We start from the raw sequence: 21160 nt of genomic DNA, 5'->3' as shown, positions 1-21160 counted from the left end.
ACTTGTTTTCATTGTAGAAAATTAGGAAAATAGAGATAAGTAAATCACATTGATATGTAGCCCTCAGTCTTTTTATACACATATACATAATTTTTACTTCAGTATTGCACATGGTATTTTGCAGTCTTTTTAAATTTAATATTGCATGTGTATTTCCCCATAGCATTCTTGTTCTCTCCAGTGTTGTGTCCATTGGCTGCATAATAGTCATTGAATAGATTTAGTCACTCATTGATCAATGTTTATTCAGTACCTCCCGTGTACCAGGTACCATTCTAAGTCCTTCAAGTACATCATTGAACAACACAGAAAAAGACCCCTGCCCTCATGTTCAGCATGTAATCCAGGAGGGTTTGACAAACATGAGTAAATAAGTAAATTATATAATACTAGAGGCCCGGTGCATGAAATTCATGCAGGGGGGGGGGAGGGTGGGGGGTCCCTCAACCCAGCCTGCACCCTCTCCAATCCAGGACCCCTCAGGGATGTTCGACTGCTGGTTTAGGCCCAATCCCTAAACCGGCAGTCAGACATCCCTTTTGCAATCTGGGATCGCTCACCTGCCTAATTGCCCCTAACCCCTTTGCCTGCCTACCTGATTGCCCCTAACTGCCCTCCCTTGCCGGCCTGATTGCCCCTTTCTGCCCGCCCCTGTCATCCTGATTGCCCCTAACTGCTACCCCCTGCTGGCCTGATCGCCCCTAACCACCTTTGCCTCAGCCCTCGCCACTGTGGCTTTGTCCGGAAGGAAGGCAGGATGACCGGAAGATGTCCGGTTGACCCAGTCTAATTAGCATATTACCCTTTTATTAGTATAGATGTTGCAAGGTAGCTTGCTAGGGGAAAGAAACAAAGAGTCGGGTGAGAGGTCAGGGGAATTTGCAGCTTTAGATAGAGTGACGCTAAGAAGGTAAGACTTAAAGGAGTTGCCATTCAGATATGTGAGGTACCAGCATTTAAGCAGAGAAAACAGTCAGTGCAAAGGCCCTGAGGCAGGATGGTACTGACATGTTCAAGGCATAGGGTAAGGGCCAGGGTGGCTGAAGCACAGAGACCTGGTCAGAGAGGGAATGAGGGCTGGGAGGTCCACATCACTTCAGACCTTGTTGGCCATTGTAAGGACTTTGGTTTTTAGTCTGAGGGGGACATTGGAGCCCCCAAATTAGGTTTGGAACAGAAGAGTGACTTACTCTCATTTACATCTGAAAAAGTTTGGCGTGGAGTATGACTGGGGATCAAGGGCAGAGTAGGGAGACCAGTAGAATTTATATTTATGATGTGAGTCCTGTGGACAGTTGGCTTTTATTTAAGATTTTATTTGAGCAGAGATAGCAAACACTTAATTTGTCTTTATTTGCATCTCCTTTGGGGAGACTGGGTATTGTTCTTTACTGAACATGTAATGTCTAGAAAGGTCAGAAACATTAATTGAAGGCACAATCACAATGACGATGCGGGACAGTTCTGGAACATAAATTGTAAGATAGCCCCAGCCTTGGCGGGGTATTCCGTCAGGAAGTGACTACACACATGGTAATGTAGTAACACTTCATGTTACAAGAAAGACCTCTTCCCCACAATGAACTTCTCTGCTTCTTTGAAAAATGTAAACATTGGAAAGGCCTTTTATACCATAATTAGAAATAAAGCTTAGTACATGGAAACATGTTTAATGGAATTCAGTTTTCACAAAGGTGAATGACTCAGATCAGAGCTGTTCTTTTTAAAGCATTTGGGTTTTTAAATCGTGGATTAGTCTTCTCGTTAGCGTAGCTTTGGGGAGTGTTTCCATCTATCCCCACAGTTTTGGAGGCAGACAGAACTCTCAGCACCAGCACTTGCTGCTCAGTCTTGGGCAAGTTACCTAACCTCTCTGAGCTTTAGTTTCCACCCCGGAGGCAACATATTTCCTCCAGGAAAGGCAGAGTTGAGGAGATGACTGGCCCAAGCCCTCCACAGTCCCGGGTTGTAGCCCTGAGCTACATGCTGCCTCTGGAGTTGCTTGGTGCAGGACAGAGCGCCCCCCAGTCAAGACAGGTGGCATCAAGGAGATTTCCCTATTTCCTCTTATTGTCATCTCCACACCAGGCAAGAGGCAGGTGGCTGTCTCTGTTTGCATATGAGGAGACTGAGGCTTAAGAGAGTCAGCTGGCAGCAGTAAGAAGTGAGGCAGGCACCAGAATCCAGGCCCCTCTGGCTCCACACCTCATTCTTCACATCCCAGCTGGCTCCTGCAGAGGGCCTGCAAGCAGAGGCACTCCCTGTCACTAGACCCTTCAAACTTCTGGAAGAGGCTCTTACCCACCTCGTGAGAGTTAGAGCCAGGGGCACAGTCCCAAGAAGCCTTTTTCCCCAAGGCCATCCTACCAGCCCTGCATTAGAGAGTCAGGGGAGGGGATCCAAGATGGCAGCGGAGTAGGTGGAAATTGCACTCACCTCCTCCCAGGACCAGACTGGCATTACAGCTGAAACATAGCACACCTCACCTGAATAATCAACTGAAGACTAGCTGAACAGAAAACTTAAAGCTCGGAAGAAGCCACATTGACACTGGTAGGAAGGGCAGAGACTCCAGAAAGGCTGGCCCACCCCAGTGGGTCAGCTGAAATTCCAGAAGGCTATCTCAGCTGCCAGGGTTCCCCCGAGGAGCGAGCGGTCTCAACCCTACACCAGGCTCTCCAGCCCAGAGTACCAGAGCCGGGAAAGAGGCACCACATAGCATCTGGCTGTGAAAATCAGGGGATTCTGTCCTCCTTAGTTTCCTGCTGGAAACTAAGGTGCCCTCTTTAAGGTCCAGAACACAAAATCTCGTTGGCGGATACTCACCCCGGGCTCCAAAGGAGGGAGGGCGGAGGGACTAGAGTTCTGTGAGGAGAGACTGGGGTTTGTGGCTCCAGGGAGAGAGCTGAAGGAATGGCCACCAGGGTCCCTGTCCTAAGTTTCTCTCCTATGTTGTAGATGCTATCTTTCCTGGGTGGAGCAATCTCCTTCCAGCATCAGCCTGGGGGAAATGCAAGAGTCCTACCCTCCAGACTCCCTGTTGTCCGATGCAGCAAAGATCACATCCTGCAGAGGAGTCAGCTGCTTGGGCCCTGAGTGTAGAGGTCCAGGCAGGTTCAGTGAGTGTTAGTGACTGAATTGTGTGGCTCTTGGGTGGGGGCCACACCCCTTACTTTCCCCCAAGACTGACAATTGCCTCCCTCTCACAGGAGAGGCAGAATCCGGGACAGACAGGGTTATGTGGCTCTTAGACGGTGTCAGTTTTTTTCCTCACACGCCCAACCAGTACAGAGCCCTTCACACAGCCAAGTCTTAGTCTGTTTGTGCCTGATAAACTCTGCTGCCTCCCCCTGACGACTCCCTGAAACCCTGCCCCACCACGAAGGTCTGCAGGCACCAGCAGCTGGCGGCTAGCCTTAGTTATAGTTACCCCGGGACTTGAGTGAGTGGCCTCAGACCCAGCACTGAACCCGAGTTTGAGCCTGTGTCAATGATAAACACCACTCACCCCTCCCTAGTGACTCACTAAGAACCTACATCAACCTGAGTACTGCCGGAAGCTCTCTTAGTGACTGAGCCAACAGGCATCCAGAAGGCAGAGGTAAATCTCAGAGTGCCTTGTACCTTTCACTAACCTGCCCCCAGGCTCAGTGCTACTGAATGCCAGCCTTGGTGCACAACTTGGTCCTACACGCCCAGGCCCTGCAGAGGCAGCCACAAACTGTGGGTTGTTTTAAAACTCCAAACAGGTTGCCTAGGGCCAGTCACAGGCAGCATCTGACATTGACCTGCACCGGAGTCCCTCCCAAGAGCCACCAGAACCAACTAGTGGCAAGCGTCAAACAACTCCAGAGCAGGATCCAATTACCTTCACAAGGGGCACCAGACCCTGCTGAGGTGAATTCTGCTTCGTGTGTGTGGTCAACTCCTGCACAGCAGCTTGTACTCTGGTCGGGGTCAATCCTCACAGTTAGCCAGCCTGAGGGTCAGCCCCACACATGAACAGGCAAATCGGAATTAAGACTCAGTTACAATAGGAGGGCTCATATAACCCACACAAGGGGCATTCCTGGAGCACCCAGTCCAGTGGTCAAGGAGACGGTGCCACTGGGTCACACCTACTACGTAAGACCACCCTATGAAGACTGGGAGACATAGCAGACCTACCTAATACACAGAGACGAACACTGAGAGGTAGCCAAAATGGGGAGACAAAGAAACATGCCCCAAATGAAAGAACAGCAGGAATATCCAGAAAAAAAAGACAAATGAAATGGAAGCAAACAATCTACCAGATATAGAGTACAAAACAGTGGTTATAAAGATGCTCAAGAGGCACCTGTCTTGCCCAGCCAGCCGACCAGCCTCCCCTCGCCGGCTGCCCTGAGGAGGCAGAGAGGGGAGTGCTGGGCCGGCCTATGGGCGGGCGATGATGCCGAACTTCTGCGCGGCCCCCAACTGCACGGCGAAGAGCACGTGGTCGGATTTGGCCTTCTTCAGGTTCCCAAGAGATCCGGCCAGATGCCAGAAGTGGGTGGAAAATTGTAGGAGAGCAGACTTAGGAAATGAAACGCCTGATCAACTAAATAAACATTATCGATGATGTGCCAAACACTTTGCGACTTCTATGGTCTGTTGAACTAGTCCTTATATCAACAATACCTTTAACCTTTGAAGAGAAGGAAAACAAAGAATACTTAAAATCTTCATTTGAAATTTTGATTCTTACGGGAAAACAAAATATACATCTAGATGGACATGAAGCTGATGAAATCCCAAAAGGTCTCTTTACTCCTGATCACTTTCAGGCACTGTTGGAGTGCCGGATAAGTTCTGAGGAAGAGGTTCTGAGAAAGCGCTTTGAGACAACAGCAGTCAACACACTGTTCTGTTCAAAAGCACAGCAGAAGCAGGTGCTAGAGATCTAAGAGAGCTGCATTCGGGAAGAAACGCTCAGGGAAGTGAGAAACTCTCACTTCTTTTCCATCATCACTGATGACAAAGTAGACATAGCAGGGGAAGAGCACCTGCCCGTGTTAGTGAGGTTTGTTGACGAAGCTCATACCCTGAGAGAGGAATTTGTGGGTTTCCTGCCTTATGAAGCTGATAGTGAAATTTTGGCTATGAAATTTCACACTGTGATAACCGAGAAGTGGGGATTCAACATGGAATATTGTCGTGGCCAGGCTTACATTGTGTCCAGTGGATTTTCTTCCAAAATGAAAGTTGTTGCTTCTAGACTTTTGGAGAAATATCCCCAAGCTGTCTACACACTCTGCTCTTCCTGTGCCTCAACTATGTGGTTGGCAAAACCGGTGCCTGTTATGGGAGTGTCTGTTGCATTAGGAACAATTAAGGAAGTTTGTTCTTTTTCCCATCGGTCACCACAACTGCTTCTAGAGCTTGACAATGTAATTCCTGTCCTCTTTCAGAACAATGAAGAAAAGAGTAAAGAACCAAAGGAAATTTTCCATTCTCAGTGGACAGGCAGGCATGATGCTTTTGAAATTTTAGTGGACCTCCTATAAGCACTTGTTTTACGTTTAGATGGTATAAATCATGATACAAATATTGATGGAATAACTGTATAGCAGGCTGAGCATTTGTACTCTGTAGTGCAGTAACAGATTTTGATTTCGTTGTTACCATTGTCGTTCTTAAAAATGTTCTATCTTTTACAAGAGCCTTTGGGAAAAACCTCCAGAGGCAGACTTCTGATTCTTCTTTGCAGCCAGTAGCTTGACTGCGGTGCTGCATTCGCTGAATGAAGTGATGGAAAATATTGAAGTTTATCATGAATTTTGGTTTGAGGAAGCCACCCAGGTGGCAACCAAACCTGATATTCAGATGAAGCTCCCCGGGAAATTCCGCAGAGCTCAGCAAGGGAACCCAGAATCTCAGCTGACCTCTGAGGGTTACTAGAAAGAAGCTCTAAGTGTTCCAACAGTGGAACACATTATGCAGGAACTGAAAGATATAGTCTCAGAACAGCACCTCAAAGCTCTTCAATGCTGATCTCTGATCCCCTCTGTCACGGGACAGCTCAAATTCAATACATCGGAGGAGCACCATGCTGACGTGTACAGAGGCCACTTACCCAGTCCTGTTACACTCCGCTGAGAGGCATTGTGGGAGAATCAAGTGGAAACACAGAGGAGAAGATAGAGAGCTTCCACCCACCATGTATGAAGCCCTCCACCTGCCAGACATCAAGTTTTTCCCTAATGTTTATGCATTGCTGAAGGTCCTATGTATTCTTCTTGTGATGAAGGTTGAGAATGAAAATGGGCGAAAGCGTCTCAAAGCGTACCTGAGGAACACTTTGACAGACCGAAGGTCCAGTAACTTAGCTTTGCTTAACATAAACTTTGATATAAAACATGATTTAGCCGAAACCAGTTTGGCTCAGTGGATAGAGTGCCAGCCTGCGGACTGAAAGGTCCCAGGTTCTATTCCGGTCAAGGGCATGTACCTTGGTTGCGGGCACATCCCCAGTGGGGGGTGTGCAGGAGGCAGCTGATCGATGTTTCTAACTCTCTATCTCTCTCCCTTCCTCTCTGTAAAAAATCAATAAAAAATATATAAAACAAACAAACAAAACATGATTTGGATTTAATGGTGGACACGTATATCAAATTCTATACAACTAAGTCAGAGCTTCCTACAGATAATTCCAAAACTATCGAAAATACCTGAGAGACTATGGAAATAGGTTTTCTCTTATATTTGATACTGAAAAAAAAAATCTAAGAAATTTGAAAACATATACCTTATAGAAAAGCTATAAGGTATATGTAGGCCACTTAATCACTGGATATTTTGAGTACATTAGCCATTGGTAATCTGACGGTTTAAATAGGCCCTGTTTGAACTCTGGTGCTTGGAGAACTAACTGTTCTTCCAGAGGGTGGCGTTGAAAGTGCCACGTTGCACTTCTGCGTGATCTCTGCTAAAGTCATTTTAGACATAACATTTATTATCACTGTGGATCCAGTTGTCAGGTGTTGAGTAATCAGTTCTTCAAAGAAATAAATTTTGAGGAGGTGTGGGAGGAATATGTTTCATAAAACTTTACAGTGAAGCTCATGGCTAATCTTTGAATAGCAGGAGTTTTAAGTATACTATTAGAAATCTGTAATGGACAGTTAAGGGGATTACCAGCTAGTGAAAGAAACGGGAGCTTGCCAAACAAGGATTTCAGGGTAGATTTTGTCTTTATTTGATGATCTTAAAGGAACAAGTTACTGTTAAACATTGAAGGAAGAACCTGCCATTGTTCCACATCTGGGTGTTGCTGTTTACCTTCCTGTGTTGAGCCTATATCTTCATAAGCTTTTTAGCAAGTTTATGTCAAACACTTTTGTTTCATGGTCAAGACAGGATCAGAGGTCATGGATACTGACAACAGATTGGCCTGTTTTATCCTGTCTTTTTCCATGACTTATCTACTACCTTGTCTTGATTTATAAGCAAAACCTAGAAAACCTACAAAAAGTGTGTTTTGTCGTTTATCTAGGAATAATACAGAAAATATTGCTGTTATTTTTGGTGAAGAAAGTCAATTTTGTACAGTTTATTTTGACGTAAATAAAATTTGAATTTGTTTAAAATAAAAAAGATGCTCAAGAAACTTAGTGAGAACTTCAACAGCATGAAAAAGGACATAGAAACCATAAAAAAGGACCAGTCAGAAATGATTAATATAAAAATATGAAATGAAGAATATAGTTATAAGAAATAAACAGTAAGTTAGATTAAGTATAGGTTTGAATCAGCAATTTGGAAAACAAGGTAGCAGAAAATATCCAATTAGTGCAGCAAAAAGAAAAAGACTTTTTTTTTAAATGAAGATACTTTAAGGAAACTTTGGTACAACATGAATTATTACAACATCTGCATCATAGAGGTACCTGAAGAAGAAGTGAAAGAGCAAGGGGTTTGAGAAACTTATTTGAAAAAATAATAAGTGAAAACTTTCCTAATCTGGAGAAGGTAAAAGAAACACAAGTCCAGGGAGTGTAGAGAGTCCCAAACAAGATGAAACCAAAGAGGCCCACACCAAGACACATCGTAAGTAAAATGGCAAAGGTTAGAGACAGAGAGAATATTAAAAGTTGCAAGAGAAAGGCAGTTAGTTACCTACAAGGGAGCTCCCATAAGATTGTCAGTTGACTTCTCAACAGAAACATTTTAAGCCCGAAGGAATTGGTATGAAATAGTCAAAGTGATAAAAAAGCAAGGATCTACAACCAAGACTATATTACCCACAAGGCTATCATTTAAAATTGAAGGAGAAATAAATAGCTTCCCAGACAACAAAATGCTGAAGGAGTTTATTACCATTAAGTCAGTTTGCCCATGTTGATCAGGTCCCTCTCTGCATTTGTTTTTTTAGGGTAAAATTGCCCTTCACAGTGGATGAGATTGCCAGCTTTGGGGAAGGTAACAGGGAGCTGTTTGTGAGGTCCAGTACCTACAGCCTCATCTCCATCACTGTGGCCGAGGCAGGCCTCACCATCAGCTGGGTCTTCTCCTCCGACCCCAAAAGTATCTCCTTCAGCGTGGTCTTCAGGGAGTCAGAGGACACACCACTGGATCAGTGCAAGGTAAGGCCAGCTCCCTTCCAGCGGGCCCGGGCTCACATCAGGGCACCTGGCCAGGCCCTCCCTATAGCAGGGCCGTGGCCGTTCTGTGTTCTGGGCAGGCCTTTCTTGAAAAGTTCTGGGTCCCAGCTGTGAGAGGGACACCGAGAGAAACCAGAGTGGGAGAGCCCTTTGGGCTGCATCACTGAGCAGGCACTGCACCTGGGCTTGTCCAGCTTGGGAAAGGAGAGACCTGGAAGCTCAGGAGAGCAGTCTTCAAATGTCTGCAGGTCACTCCTTTGTCAGACAGCTTCAGTCTGACCTTCAGATAGATCGGTAGTTGAAATGTTGAGGAATGCAGACGGATGGCTCAATGTAAGGATTATTTTTTAACAGAGTCGTGCATGCAGAGCAATTAAGTATCACTGTGAGAGATCACCATCTTCTGAGATCCCTGCTTCTGGTCATTAGCTTTGGGTGTTCAACATCTCACCACAAAAATATAGCCACTGTGTCACTTGGGTTGGTTGGACTTGAAATCTTCATGCCAGATACCAGTTCATACACTCCTAAGACATCCTAAGCTTGCAATATTGACGGTGGCCTGGACCACAGTCCTCAACCTGGGCCTCACATTAGAAACACCTGGGGAGTGTCTTTAGACCCACTGTCGAGGCCACTCCCCAGACCACGAAATGAGATCCGCGTGTGGCAGGGACATCCCTAGGTGATTACAGTGAGTGGCCAGGTTGAGGGTCACTGGGCTGGATCAAGGGGAGGAAGTCAAGAGTGCAGAGGTTGTGGTGGGATTTGGGACATGAGCAGGTGAACAGGACCCGTGGTGGCTGATTGAATGTGGGGTGAGGAAGAGGGTCAGAATCCATGCCTGTACCTCTGCAGGGACATGGTGCAGGGGACAATGGATGAGAGTTTGGTTTGGGTAAAAACCCCAATTCCATTTGAATCACTGAGTGGAGGGAATGGTGAGGACAGTTAGCCACGCTGGACGGGGGTTAGGGGTGGATCCTAGGCCTTAATTTGCTTGTCCAAATCATTTTCCAAAATTGCAAGAATCAGGATAGAGAAGAGCAATTTGGTGTGCCCTGAGGGGCTCGGATTAGGGATGGGAAGGCCTCCGAGCTGAAGGCAGTCTCATTCATTCTTACCTGAACACTGCTCTGCCCTCTCGTCATTTTGGGGGCTGACAACCATGCCACCTACCTAGCTTTGGGGCACTTCCTTCCTGAGAGGTGGCGATCCCCCAGCCCGGAGGTCCTGGAGCATGTGGTCTGAGAATGGACCCAGGGTGACCTGCCAGCTGGGCACTGGGAGGGTGGTGTCTCACTCTATGGGCAGGTCTTCGTCCGATTTGCAGATAAGGAAGCTGATGTGCATAGTGACTTGCCTATGTGGTTGGTTGAGCAGCAGTGATACCGATGCACTTACCAGCTCCGCGCTGACCCTGCCGCACAGCCAAGAGCTTATACCAGCACCTTCGCTGTTCACCCTCCCGGTCCCCAGGCCCACCAAGCGCCTAGCACTGCGACCACCAGGATTAACACTGTGGGTGTTTGTGGCCAGGAGGGAGGAGGTGACTAAACCAGGTGTCCGGGCCTTTACCATTCTACCTGCCCACACGTGGCTGAGCCCTGGGTCTCTCCCCTTCCCAGTCACTCACCTGCCACACCTGTGTGGTTCGTACCAGGAATCACAATCTCGGGGGCCTGGGGGAGCTGTCCTCCTGTCTGGCTTCCAGGTGCCTTCCCCGGGTTATGACCACCATTGCCTTTCCCACAATGAACGCCAGGGGGCAGAAGCAGCCCATCTGCTGGGGGAGTGAGCTGGGTGCTCAGTTGCTCCTCTGCCTTCACAGGCCCACTGTCCCCAGCCAGCTGTAGGTGGAGGTTGTTATTTCTTCCTGAGGTCCCCAAACAGATGTCACCCTGGGGAAGGTCCAGCACACATCCTCAGCTTCGGTCCTGGGGACCCCTCTGTGTGGCCCCCTGACAACCTGGGTCTTACAAGAAACAGCGGGATGCAGTGTGATTGTGAAGGTGCAGACACAGGGAGTGTGCTCGTGCTTGCAGTCTGTTCACAACCATTTATTGAGCTTCTGCTCTGTACTGGGCTTTGTAGGGCCCGTGGGATCTGCCCTTGAAGAGCTCACGATATAATCAGAGCCCCTAGTAAATAGGCAGCCGTGATTCTGGGGTGAGTGTCATAATCAGAGGGAGTGGGCACTGTGGTCACCTAACCCAGCCTGGGGGCCAGCGATTGGGGCAGGAGACCCTGGGCCAAACCAAGAGAAGCATATGGGGCCATGGGTTAGAGAAGAAGTGTCCAGGCAGGAGCAGCACAGCAGAAGGCCGGCCCCACCTCTGGTGGCACCGGTCAGACACTCCCCACCCTGCCGCACCCTCTCCAGGGTGACTTCCTCCATGCCTGGACACCGAGCTTAGAGACTGAATTTGGGAAGGCACTTGTTAAAGAAACAGTACACCAGGAACTAGAGTCTACCCTTGTGAGGGCAGAGGCCTGCACTCCGGGCAGAGGACCCAGGCTTGGTCAGAGAAACTCAGTGGCCGCATGGGGCCACAGAGGGAGTCAAGGGAAGAACCGGGACTGGGAACAGGATCTTTTTAACTTCTTACTTTTTAAAAAATATTTTTTTATTTATTTCAGAGAAGAGAGAAGGAGAGATAGAAACATCAATGATGAGAGAGAATCATTGATCGCCTGCTTCCTGCACCCCCCTCCCTCGCCTTCCCCCACCACCACCACCACCACACACACACACACACACACACACACACACACACACACACTGGGGATTGATCCTGCAACCCAGGCATGTGTCCTGATTGGGAATCGAACTGTGACCTCCTGGTTCATAGGTGGATGCTCAACCACTGAGCCACGCCAGTCAGGCTAACGTCTTACTTATCGAGATATCTATCATTCATCCATTTAATATGTATAAGTCATTGGGTGTTTTTGTTTTTTTTAAATATATTCACAGAGTTTTGCAACACCAGGGTCTACTCATATCATTTTCATCACATCCCCCCAAAATATGGACCCACTAGTAGTCCTTTCTAACCTCTACCCAGCAACCACCAGCTTACTCTCACTATGGACTTGCCTATTCTGGACATTTCATGTGAATGGAATCAGACAGTATGTGGCCTTTTTAACTGGCTTTTTCCATTTAGTATAGAACCCTTGCTTTGTACCAGGACCCCAAGCCGTTGGAGCCCATAGAAAGATCAGTTAAACCAGTGGTCGGCAAACACATTAGTCAACAGAGCCAAATATCAACAGTACAACGATTGAAATTTCTTTGGAGAGCCAATTTTTTTTTAAAATATATTTTATTGATTTTTTACAGAGAGGAAGGGTGAGAGATAGAGAGTTAGAAACATCGATGAGAGAGAAACATCGATCAGCTGCCTCCTGCACACCTCCTACTGGGAATGTGCCCGCAACCAAGGTACGTGCCCTTGACCGGAATCGAACCTGGGACCCTTCAGTCCACAGGCCGACGCTCTATCCACTGAGCCAAACCGGTTTCGGCGGGAGAGCCAATTTTTTAAACTTAAACTTCTTTTAACGCCATTTCTTCAAAATAGACTCGCCCAGGCCGTGGTATTTTGTGGAAGAGCCACACTCAAGGGGCCAAAGAGCCGCAGTTTGCCGACCACTGAGTTAAACCAACGTGGACTGTTTTACAGACACATCACCTACATCAGGGCATGACCACAGGCATGGAGGCCAACAGGAGGTGTCCCCAAACATCACAGCGGAGCCCTGTCTCAGGTTTATGCCATTATCGTCCTATCACCTCAACTGCGTGAGCTCTGACACCAGAGCCATTATGAATCTCCCCTGGATGTTTTGATGTATTTATTTAAAATAATGAAGAGTCTTATTTTAAATGTATCCTCTTCAGAGGACCTGCCTTAACGAGCCCTTGGTTGTTGCTTTGTAGTCAAGGCTGTGACTGTGTAGGTAGGAGATGCAGGGCGCACAGGTGTCCCTGTAGAAATGGCAGCCTTTCTGCCCAGCAGCTCCTTCCTACCTGTGCTTGCAGGAGTGTCTCAGGCCAGGCTCAGAAGTTTTAGGTCATGGACCACAGAAACAAACCCAACCACTCGACTCCCCGGGGATCTCAGACCCCAGTGGAATTAGAATATTATCGAACATTAATGAAACTTAACGAGATAATGTGCAGAAGTAGCTGCCACAGAGCCCACACATAGTAGGTCCTCATGCATCTCTGTCCCCTCCAGGCTTGTCTTGGGCCCGTCCTACTCCCTCGCCACCGGCAGCTTCCAGCCAGAGCGAATGTACTGTGGTGTCAGGGACACACCGTGTGCACTCTCTCCCATGCCTTTGGGATCTCCCTTTTGATTTCTCTTTTACTCGTGTGTTATTTAGAAATGTGTGATGTAGTTTCCAAGTATTGGGGGATTTTGCAGAGATCTATTCATTTTTAATTTAATCCCATTGTCAGAAAACACACTTAGTATAACTTGAACCCGTTTAGATGTAAGTTGTTGTTTTTAACAGCCTAATAGAATACCTGGTGAATGTTCCACGTGCACTTGGAAAGAATGTGTATTCTGCTGTTGTTGGGTGGAGTGTTCTATAATAATCAATTAGAACAAATTGTTGATAGTGTTGTTCAAGTCTTCTATTTCTTTAAGTCTGCATTTTTTATTGATTTTTAGAGAGAGGGGAAAGGAGAGACATTGTGAGAGAGAAACATTGATCAGTTGCCTCCCATACATGCCCCAACCAGGGATCGAACCCACAACCTTTCAGTGTCCAGGACGTTGCTCCAACCCACTGAGCAACACTGTTCAGGGCCTATTTTCTTATTGAGTTTCTGTCTACTTATCTCCTCAATTACTGAGAGATATTGAACTATCCAACTATAATTGTGAATTTATTTTATTTCTCCTTGTAATTCTACTTTTTTTTTTTTTGCTTCGTGTGTTTTGAAGCTCTGTCATCAGGAGCATAAATATGTAGGAATATGTCCTCTCAATGATTTGACATCTTTATCGTTATGAAATTATCCCTGGTCATATTCTTTGAGATAATACTCACTTTGATGTTAATATAGTCAATCCAGCTTTCTTTTGACTAGTGTAGCATGGTATATCTTTTTACATCCTTGTACTTTTAACTTATTTGTATCTTTACATTTAAATTGCATTTCTTATAGGCATGATGGAGTTGGGTCTTGCTTTTATCCAACCTGATAATCTCTGCCTTTTAATTGGGATGTTTAAACTATTTACATTTAATGTGATTATTGATGAGGTTGGGTTTGTGTATACATCTTCCCATTTGTTTTCTGTTTGTCCTGTCTGGTGGTTGTTTCCTTTTCCTCTCAAAGCAGTGAGCTAAGGTTCGTCTTATTCTCTCAGAGATCCCTGTCCTTCATTGCCTAGTGTCCAGTCTCTTGAAAACTGCTGCTTTGTATAAAACTGGGGCCAACAGGAAACAGCCAGACGGATTTCACCTAGAATAAGCCCCAGCTTCCTAAAGCCAGAAAGGGACTGCTTCTGCAGATGGTGGGCGTTCTGGGACTGGCCATGGTCAGAGGGGGCTGGGGTCTACTCCTTTGAGGTGTTGACCAGTTCATGATCTGGATGAAACTCATGCCTACCCCTGCTACAAGTTATCAACAAACCATGGCGTGTGGAAGGCACCCCACTACCCCTGGGGGCTGATCCCAGCCCAACCCAGTTCAGCTCTGACCTCAGACAGGACACTCAGTCTCCCTGGGTCTCAGTTTCCTCCCCCCAAATAAAGGGTCTTCCCAGAGGGTCCATGGGGCCCTTTCAGCCTCTGATGGCTTTCCTTATCTGCCTTCCTCCCAGGTCCTCATTCCCACCACCCGATGCAATTCCCACAAGGAGAACATCCAGGGCCAGCTCAAGGTCCGCACACCAGGCATCTACATGCTCATCTTCGACAACTCCTTCTCCAGGTAGGGGCTCCTCATTCATCAGATTCTGGACCAGCCACCTGCCCCTGGTCTCAAGAACAGAGGTGGACATTAAAAATAGATTAATTATCATTCATTTATTATTATTATTTTAAATTTATTTTTATTGATTTCAGAAAGGAGGGAGAGGGAGATAGAAACATCAATGAGCCGAAACCGGTTTGGCTCAGTGGATAGAGCATCAGCCTGCAGACTCAAGGGTCCCAGGTTCGATTCCGGTCAAGGGCATATACCTTGGTTGCGGGCACATCCCCAGTAGGGGGTGTGCAAGAGGCAGCTGATCGATGTTTCTTTCACATCGATGTTTCTAACTCTGTCCCTCTCTCTTCCTCTCTGTAAAAAATCAATAAAATATATATATAAAAAAAAAAAGAAACATCAATGATGAGAATCATCGACGGGCCGCCTCCTGCATGCACCCCACTGGGGATCTAGCCCGCAACCCGGGCATGTGCCCTGACCAGGAACCGAACCGCGACCTCCTGGTTCATAGGTCAATGCTCAAGCACTGAGCCACGCCAGCTGGGCTCAAGATGCATTTATAAGTGAAAAATCATTCATTTATTATTAAGAGCTCTGATTTTAGACCCCTATACTACAGTGTTCCGATGCGTTACCAGTTTTATAAACACACAAGCGGATACTTACAGTCTTCCTACATGTCGGGTATGTTCTCAGCCCTCCACACTTACGGACTCACTTCAGCCCCACAGCATCCCCAGGTAGTAGGGACCATCTCTCTCCTAATGTTACTGCCAAGGGACTGAGGACCAGAGGTAAACGAGTGACATTCCCAAGTCACACAGCTAGTGATGGAGCCAGATTTGAACACAGCTGGCCAGCTCCAGACTCTGGACTCAACCGGCATGCTCTCCTGCCTCTCTCTGATGTCCAGGTTCCCAATGTCCAGGTCACAGAAAGGCTCAGTAAGTACAGTGGAAGGATTCAATGGGTTGCTAGGTGTGTGGGTGAAGTGACAGATTGTTGAAAGAGAGAGGAATAAAAGAATGGCGGCTAAAGCTAAGGATAAACAGGACCAGAACTGTGAGGCGAAGTCCCTGGCCCGCTTGTCAGGGAGCAGGGGCATCGTGTGCCGTCTCTGGGAAGCCCTGTACCAAAGCAGCACATCCAGGTCCAGGAGAGGAGGGCCAGGGGGCGGGAGATGGCAATATAGGGAGATACGGCTTGAAGGGCAGCCAAGGAAGGATGTGGGAGAGGACCAGCAGTCGATGAGCATCGACCATAAGCCAGGGCTCACAGAGACTTGAGACAGGGGAGCTACGGTTATGGTCACCTATCCCTTTGATGTCCTCTGGCTCCAGCATAAGCCTTTAATTGGGGCTGCCTCTTAGGAGACCTGCCTGATCATCACACAGCCACGTCTCTTCTGTGTGGTGCCCAAGCTAGTGGCCACATCCCCCCACCTGGGCCCCCGTCCCAATCCACTTGGGTTTTTAGCAGAATAACTGGATAGAGCACTCCAAAAGTCCATGGTGATGTCCCAGGGCCCCTGATTCTTTGCAGAAAGAGAGCTCAGCTGGATAGACAGGAAACGGGGTACGGCCCAGGCCTCTGAGCAGAGGTCCCCTCGAAGGGCTCTCTGTGCCAACTGGCACCCTCACCCACCAGGCCCCTGCAGCCTCGGCCTCTCGGCTCTCAGGGTAACGCTCTCCATGTCCATCTCTGTTTCCTCAGGTTTGTCTCCAAAAAAGTGTTTTATCACTTGACGGTCGACCGGCCCGTGATCTACGATGGAAGTGATTTCCTGTAGCCTCCGCACCTGGATTTCAGCAGTTTCACTTCACCCACAGGAAACACTACTCTCTCACCTGCCACATAAAACACTAAAACAAAAACAACAAAAACAACCAGCCACTCCAAGCTGATCAACTGTGCGACTCGGCGACACCCTGGCTGCTCTCCCAGCTGCATGGTCCCGGCAGCATGCGCTCAGCTCTGTGCTTCACGCTCAGCCCGCAGCTCAGCTCCCGAGGGCTCACGCAGCCTTTCCCTGGCTGCCTCACCCCGCAGGGGCACTGCCGGAGGGCTCACCACTCCTGGGGAGTTTCACAGGCCAGAGGTGGTACCTGCTTCTGCCCATGGAAAGAGTTGCCCTGCTCTGCCAGCCTGGCCCGGCATCCTGAGAGACCATGAGCCAGATGCCCTTGCCAGACCCGGTGAGGCCTTGGGTCCCAGCGTCATCATGAGAATCAGGGTGCCAGGGGCCCTCACGAGACCTCAGCCAGCCTCCTCCAGCCATGTTCCTGTCCCTTTCCGCCCCAGTAAGTTCGGCGTTGCTCCCACACTCAGCAATTCCAGAGGCGCCTCCAACCGCCCCTTCCTCCTGAGCCTTCTGCTGGGCACTTCTGTCCACGAGCAAAGCCCTTCATCACCAGGCCTCTCAGATCTCCCCTAAGAATCAGAACGGGAAATAATCCTGTGTTCAGGGAACAGAACCCACCACACGCCGATTAACGCCAATGTGTGACCAGAAAGCAGGCTCGTGCTTTGGCATTCAGATCCCATTTCTTGGCTGATGGCTTTCATTTATACAAATAGGAGCTGCCTCGTGTGCAGATATGTTTACTAATGATCATAATCAGGATGAGAACCACTTTCAAAAACGGGGGCCTTCTTAAGTCTTAGGTAACTCACGTGTAAACAGGCACAACTCATGAATCTGCTCTTTGTTCACCGTTTGGTCCCTGCTCCCCACCTGCCAGATTCCCCGGCACCACTTGCCCACTTCCTGCTGCTCAGCCCGAACCTGATGCCCAGGAGCCACCTCCCCTGGGGCAGATGTTTCCTTTTCCTGGTCTCTGGCCCTTGGCTTCGCCCACCGCAGCAGCTCACCTTTGATGGCCTCTGTGCCTGTTGAGGGGGGCCAGCCACCTGTAGCCAGGGCCTCAGTCCTTTCAGCTGAGCAGAGCGTCTGACCAGGCAGCCCACGCTGACCGGGGCTGAGGGAGAGAGCGCTGGGCCCGGGCAGCCTGCTGACCAAGTCACGTGACAGCACCTCGGGCTGCACTGTCATCCATGAGCCTGGCCTGACCGGTTTCGAGAGCTTGAGGCTGGGTTAGGGCCCCCGGCTAAGAGCAGCACCGACCCCGCGGGCACTGCCCCAGCCGAGCACTCCTGGGGCGGGGGTAGGAGGAAATGGCTTCTGTGATGGGCTCAGACCTGTCATTCAAATGGAGACTTGGGTTCCTTTAAGTGGGGCGTGGGGAATGGTGAACGGAACCTTTGGGAGAAAAGCTGGGCCTGTGCTCTTTCCTTGGAGCCACCAGAGCCTCTAGCACCTACGGCCAGGGACCTGGCGGTGCCCTGCACCAAAACCACACGGCAGGGCCCGGAGACCTCACAGCATGTGCTTGTCCTCAGGTGTGCCACAGCCCGAGATGGAAGGTTTCAGAGCTCGTTGTTCTGCCTTTGAATCCCCCCCTCCCGCTTCCAGGAAAGCATAATAGGAAGTAGCTGGCTCACGTGAAAGAAACTAACAGTTAAAGGAGAACGCAGGGCAGTCTGGGATCTGCTGAGAGCTTAGCTTTCGCTGGAACCAGCATCTTAGTGAGTAGCTGGCGGCTCCTGTGAAAGGCCTGGGACATTCTATTCGCGGTCCTGCTGCAGCTTTAAGACCACTTGGCCCGTCAACCCAGAGCCACTCCTGGGGAGCAGGGACCCTTCATGGTGAGCACCCCTGGAGCGTTGACTGCAGTCGCAAAAGGGTCTTCGCTGGTGGGAGGACTGTCTGATCCCCAGGTCACGGCGGCCCCTGTAGCATATTTTTTGTGTTGGATGCACTCCTGTCTGTTAATTTGCGTGCGAGCTCGAGTTTGCTGTGCACCCTGCAGCTGGAGACCGCCTTGGCCTCCTGAGCTGTGGCTTGTGGCAACAGCTTTATTATTCTAAACAGGGACCCCGCTTTACTGAGGCTTTGGGGTTGGGGTACTTTTTAAAAATGCAAATGACAATGAAGACCTAGCAAAGGTGGTAGCTCAGCCAGTAGACAAAATGGCACTAGAAATCAACCAGGGGGAAACACCTTGGGGTCCCAGGTAATGAACAAGGGAAAACAGCTGGCCCAGCTCTGAGGGAGTCACTTATTTTTTAATATGGATGCTGGCTGGCTTGTTCACTGCAGCCTCCACTAACCCAGCGGCCTGAGCACATGGCCTCTATCAGGAAGCGGGTTTGGGTGAAGTGTGGCCTCTACAGAGCCCACCGCACTCAGGCCGACTGGACCAGGAACAGACAAATTCTCCAGCAGGAACCTGGAACGGGAAAACCCCATGGGGTTTGGGAAGTGGAGAGAAGCCTCACACTAACTCAAACATGAAGGGGATGGTTTCTCCAAACATGTCCGTTGTCACCAACCTAATGTGCTGAAGCCATTCCACTCCCATGAAGCCCCGGCGGGGGATGAAACCTCAGCCTGTGGCTCATGGCACCGGTTAGATGTCCACTGCTACACTCCTCGGACTGTCGTTTCTTAAAGTCTGCGTTGGTGACTCCATGTGAGTCGCATCCGTGGACGGGGGTTGAGAATTCTAGCAGAGAAGCCGTTTGTGGTGCTCAGAGCCGGGGGTTGCCCTTCACAGCCACTGCTGTCAGCTGTCCACCTTACAAAACTCCCAAAAGGCGCTTTTTAGCGGAACTTTGGGTAACTTTTTCTTATTTCATTGTGATTCTTTTAAGGAAATGGGAAAGACTGATTAAAGCCTTTCCCCTCTTAATCGCTTTAAAAATGATGAAATACATCTAAATATCGGGAGGCATTTTGGTAAAAAGGCTTCCGTGGAACCTGGTTATCCAGACGCTCTTGCCTGGTGGCTGCAGAGCAACACCAGGGCCTCGGGTGCACGGCTTCTGAGCGGAATTGCACTTTCATCGACTAACCCTCAGTCCCTGTGGACTTATGGGATAGTGGGCCTGGGAACCTGGTTCTTTCTTACCTGCCAAAGAATTACCCAGAAGCACATCAAACGCCAACACCCCCCTGCACAGTGCGGGGGAGAACCTTTTGTATCCCCAAACATTTCTTTACAGCACCTGCTGCACCGTTTGGAAGTGTATTTTTAACCTCAGGATTTAAATAAACACTATGACATTGAGAATGGTGTCATCTTTAACTCCATTGGGACATAGGCACACGGTGAAGTTACCCAGGCCAGTCAGGTTAAGCTGCCTTGCTGGGAGATTGGTTCTGAGAAGTCGCAGCACAGCCTGATCTCTTACTTCCCGGTCCACTTCGGCGGGCGTCCAGACCTGCCTGGGGCCAATCCCCGTTCCAGCCCACCGCGCTCCGCCAGGCAGGCTGCCCTCGGCTCCCATGTCCCAGCCCTTCCACCTACAGCACTCATTTACCAGAATAGTGGGGATGGGGAGGTCATGGATGGCTTAAAACCACAATTAGTCCACCTGTGGTACAAGGCCGGGCGGCTGGCAGAGGGAGGAGCACAGGCTCCCAACTCACACGGCCCAGAGCGCTGTCCCAGTCACTCCTGGACGGTCAGACAGGTCAGGCTGGGCTGTCCACACCATGCACGCCGCATCTGGGGATGCCAGAGCTCCTTCCCTTGGCTTCCCTGTGCCTCACAGAACACCTCCCAGCCCCCTTCCCTAAAACCATCCCCCTCCCCCCAGCTTCTCCCTTCCCTTTTAATCGGCTATTTCAGAGTAACTGCATCTGTGTGCTCCCTGGCTCCATTCATCTCCACCTTCCTCCTTTCCCTCACCCTCTCAGCATTGAGCACTACCAGAGTGGTCCAATTACTGGATCTTTAGGGACGCTGGTCGGTCCCGATGCCTTAGTCAGCTGTAAGCCCTCAGCAATCCCATAGGCCAACTTGGTGAGGGACAGAAGCTCCTGGAACTCCCTTGGCCTATGAGAGGTTTAGAGAGGGTGCAGGTGAGGTGAGCAATCAATGGCTCCTCCCCCTGTACTCCCTTTTATTATGTCCTCAATCCAAGCCTCAGACTGTCCAGCGACAGCCTGAAGTAATGGAAGATGAGTTCATCCAAGCACCCAAAACAGCACAGAGAAGGGGTCTCTGTAGATGGAACAGTCCCTCCAGAGGCTTGGTGGCTTTGCGGAGTGGGGGCTGGAAGGAGAGCCGAGACACAGATGTACGTGCTGCGTCTGGGGCTGGGATCTGGGGGCCTCCGTGTCAGAATCCCCATCTCCCACCGGCTAAAGTACCAAGCAGACTTAGGTCTGCTCCAGGCTTTCCAAGGCCCATGCTTGATCCCAGGCTCCTGGCCAGCTCAGTGCCACCAGCTCCGTGGCACGTGGAGGGACCGCGCCTCCTCAGGCCACGTGCGTCCCTCGGTGCTGGGGGATGTGGCGATCCCCAGGTGACTCAGAAGGACACTCGGCAGGGTCAGCCCTCTCGGTTTGAAGATGCGTGGGAAAAATCTGGCGAGAGGAGCTGGCCGCCCACACACATCCGAAAAGCCCAATAAATGTGAAACCTGTCGCCCCCGTTGAGAAAACGGGCTTTTTTTGGAGGGAGCAGTTGAAGCTGAAGCCATGAAAAGGCAGGGGAGGGGGCGGGCACAG

General features: G+C 49.4%; 1 protein-coding gene across 2 annotated transcripts in view; it reads left to right on the top strand.

The window, feature by feature from the left end:
• FYCO1 (FYVE and coiled-coil domain autophagy adaptor 1) overlaps positions 1–19715 on the top strand; it is a 68337-nt gene extending 48622 nt beyond the window's left edge. For both annotated transcript variants that reach the window (XM_054729509.1, XM_008154286.3), the window contains exons 16-18: positions 8396–8606; positions 14474–14583; positions 16297–19715. In XM_054729509.1, coding sequence (XP_054585484.1) covers positions 8396–8606; positions 14474–14583; positions 16297–16372 — 397 coding nt within the window. In that variant the 3' untranslated portion in view covers positions 16373–19715. The remainder of the gene's footprint in view (positions 1–8395; positions 8607–14473; positions 14584–16296) is intronic.
• The last annotated feature ends 1445 nt before the right edge of the window (positions 19716–21160 follow it).

Source organism: Eptesicus fuscus, chromosome 18 (genome assembly GCF_027574615.1).
Source record: "Eptesicus fuscus isolate TK198812 chromosome 18, DD_ASM_mEF_20220401, whole genome shotgun sequence".
Taxonomy (NCBI): Eukaryota; Metazoa; Chordata; class Mammalia; order Chiroptera; family Vespertilionidae; genus Eptesicus; species Eptesicus fuscus.
This window is presented reverse-complemented; position numbering and strand designations above follow the sequence as displayed.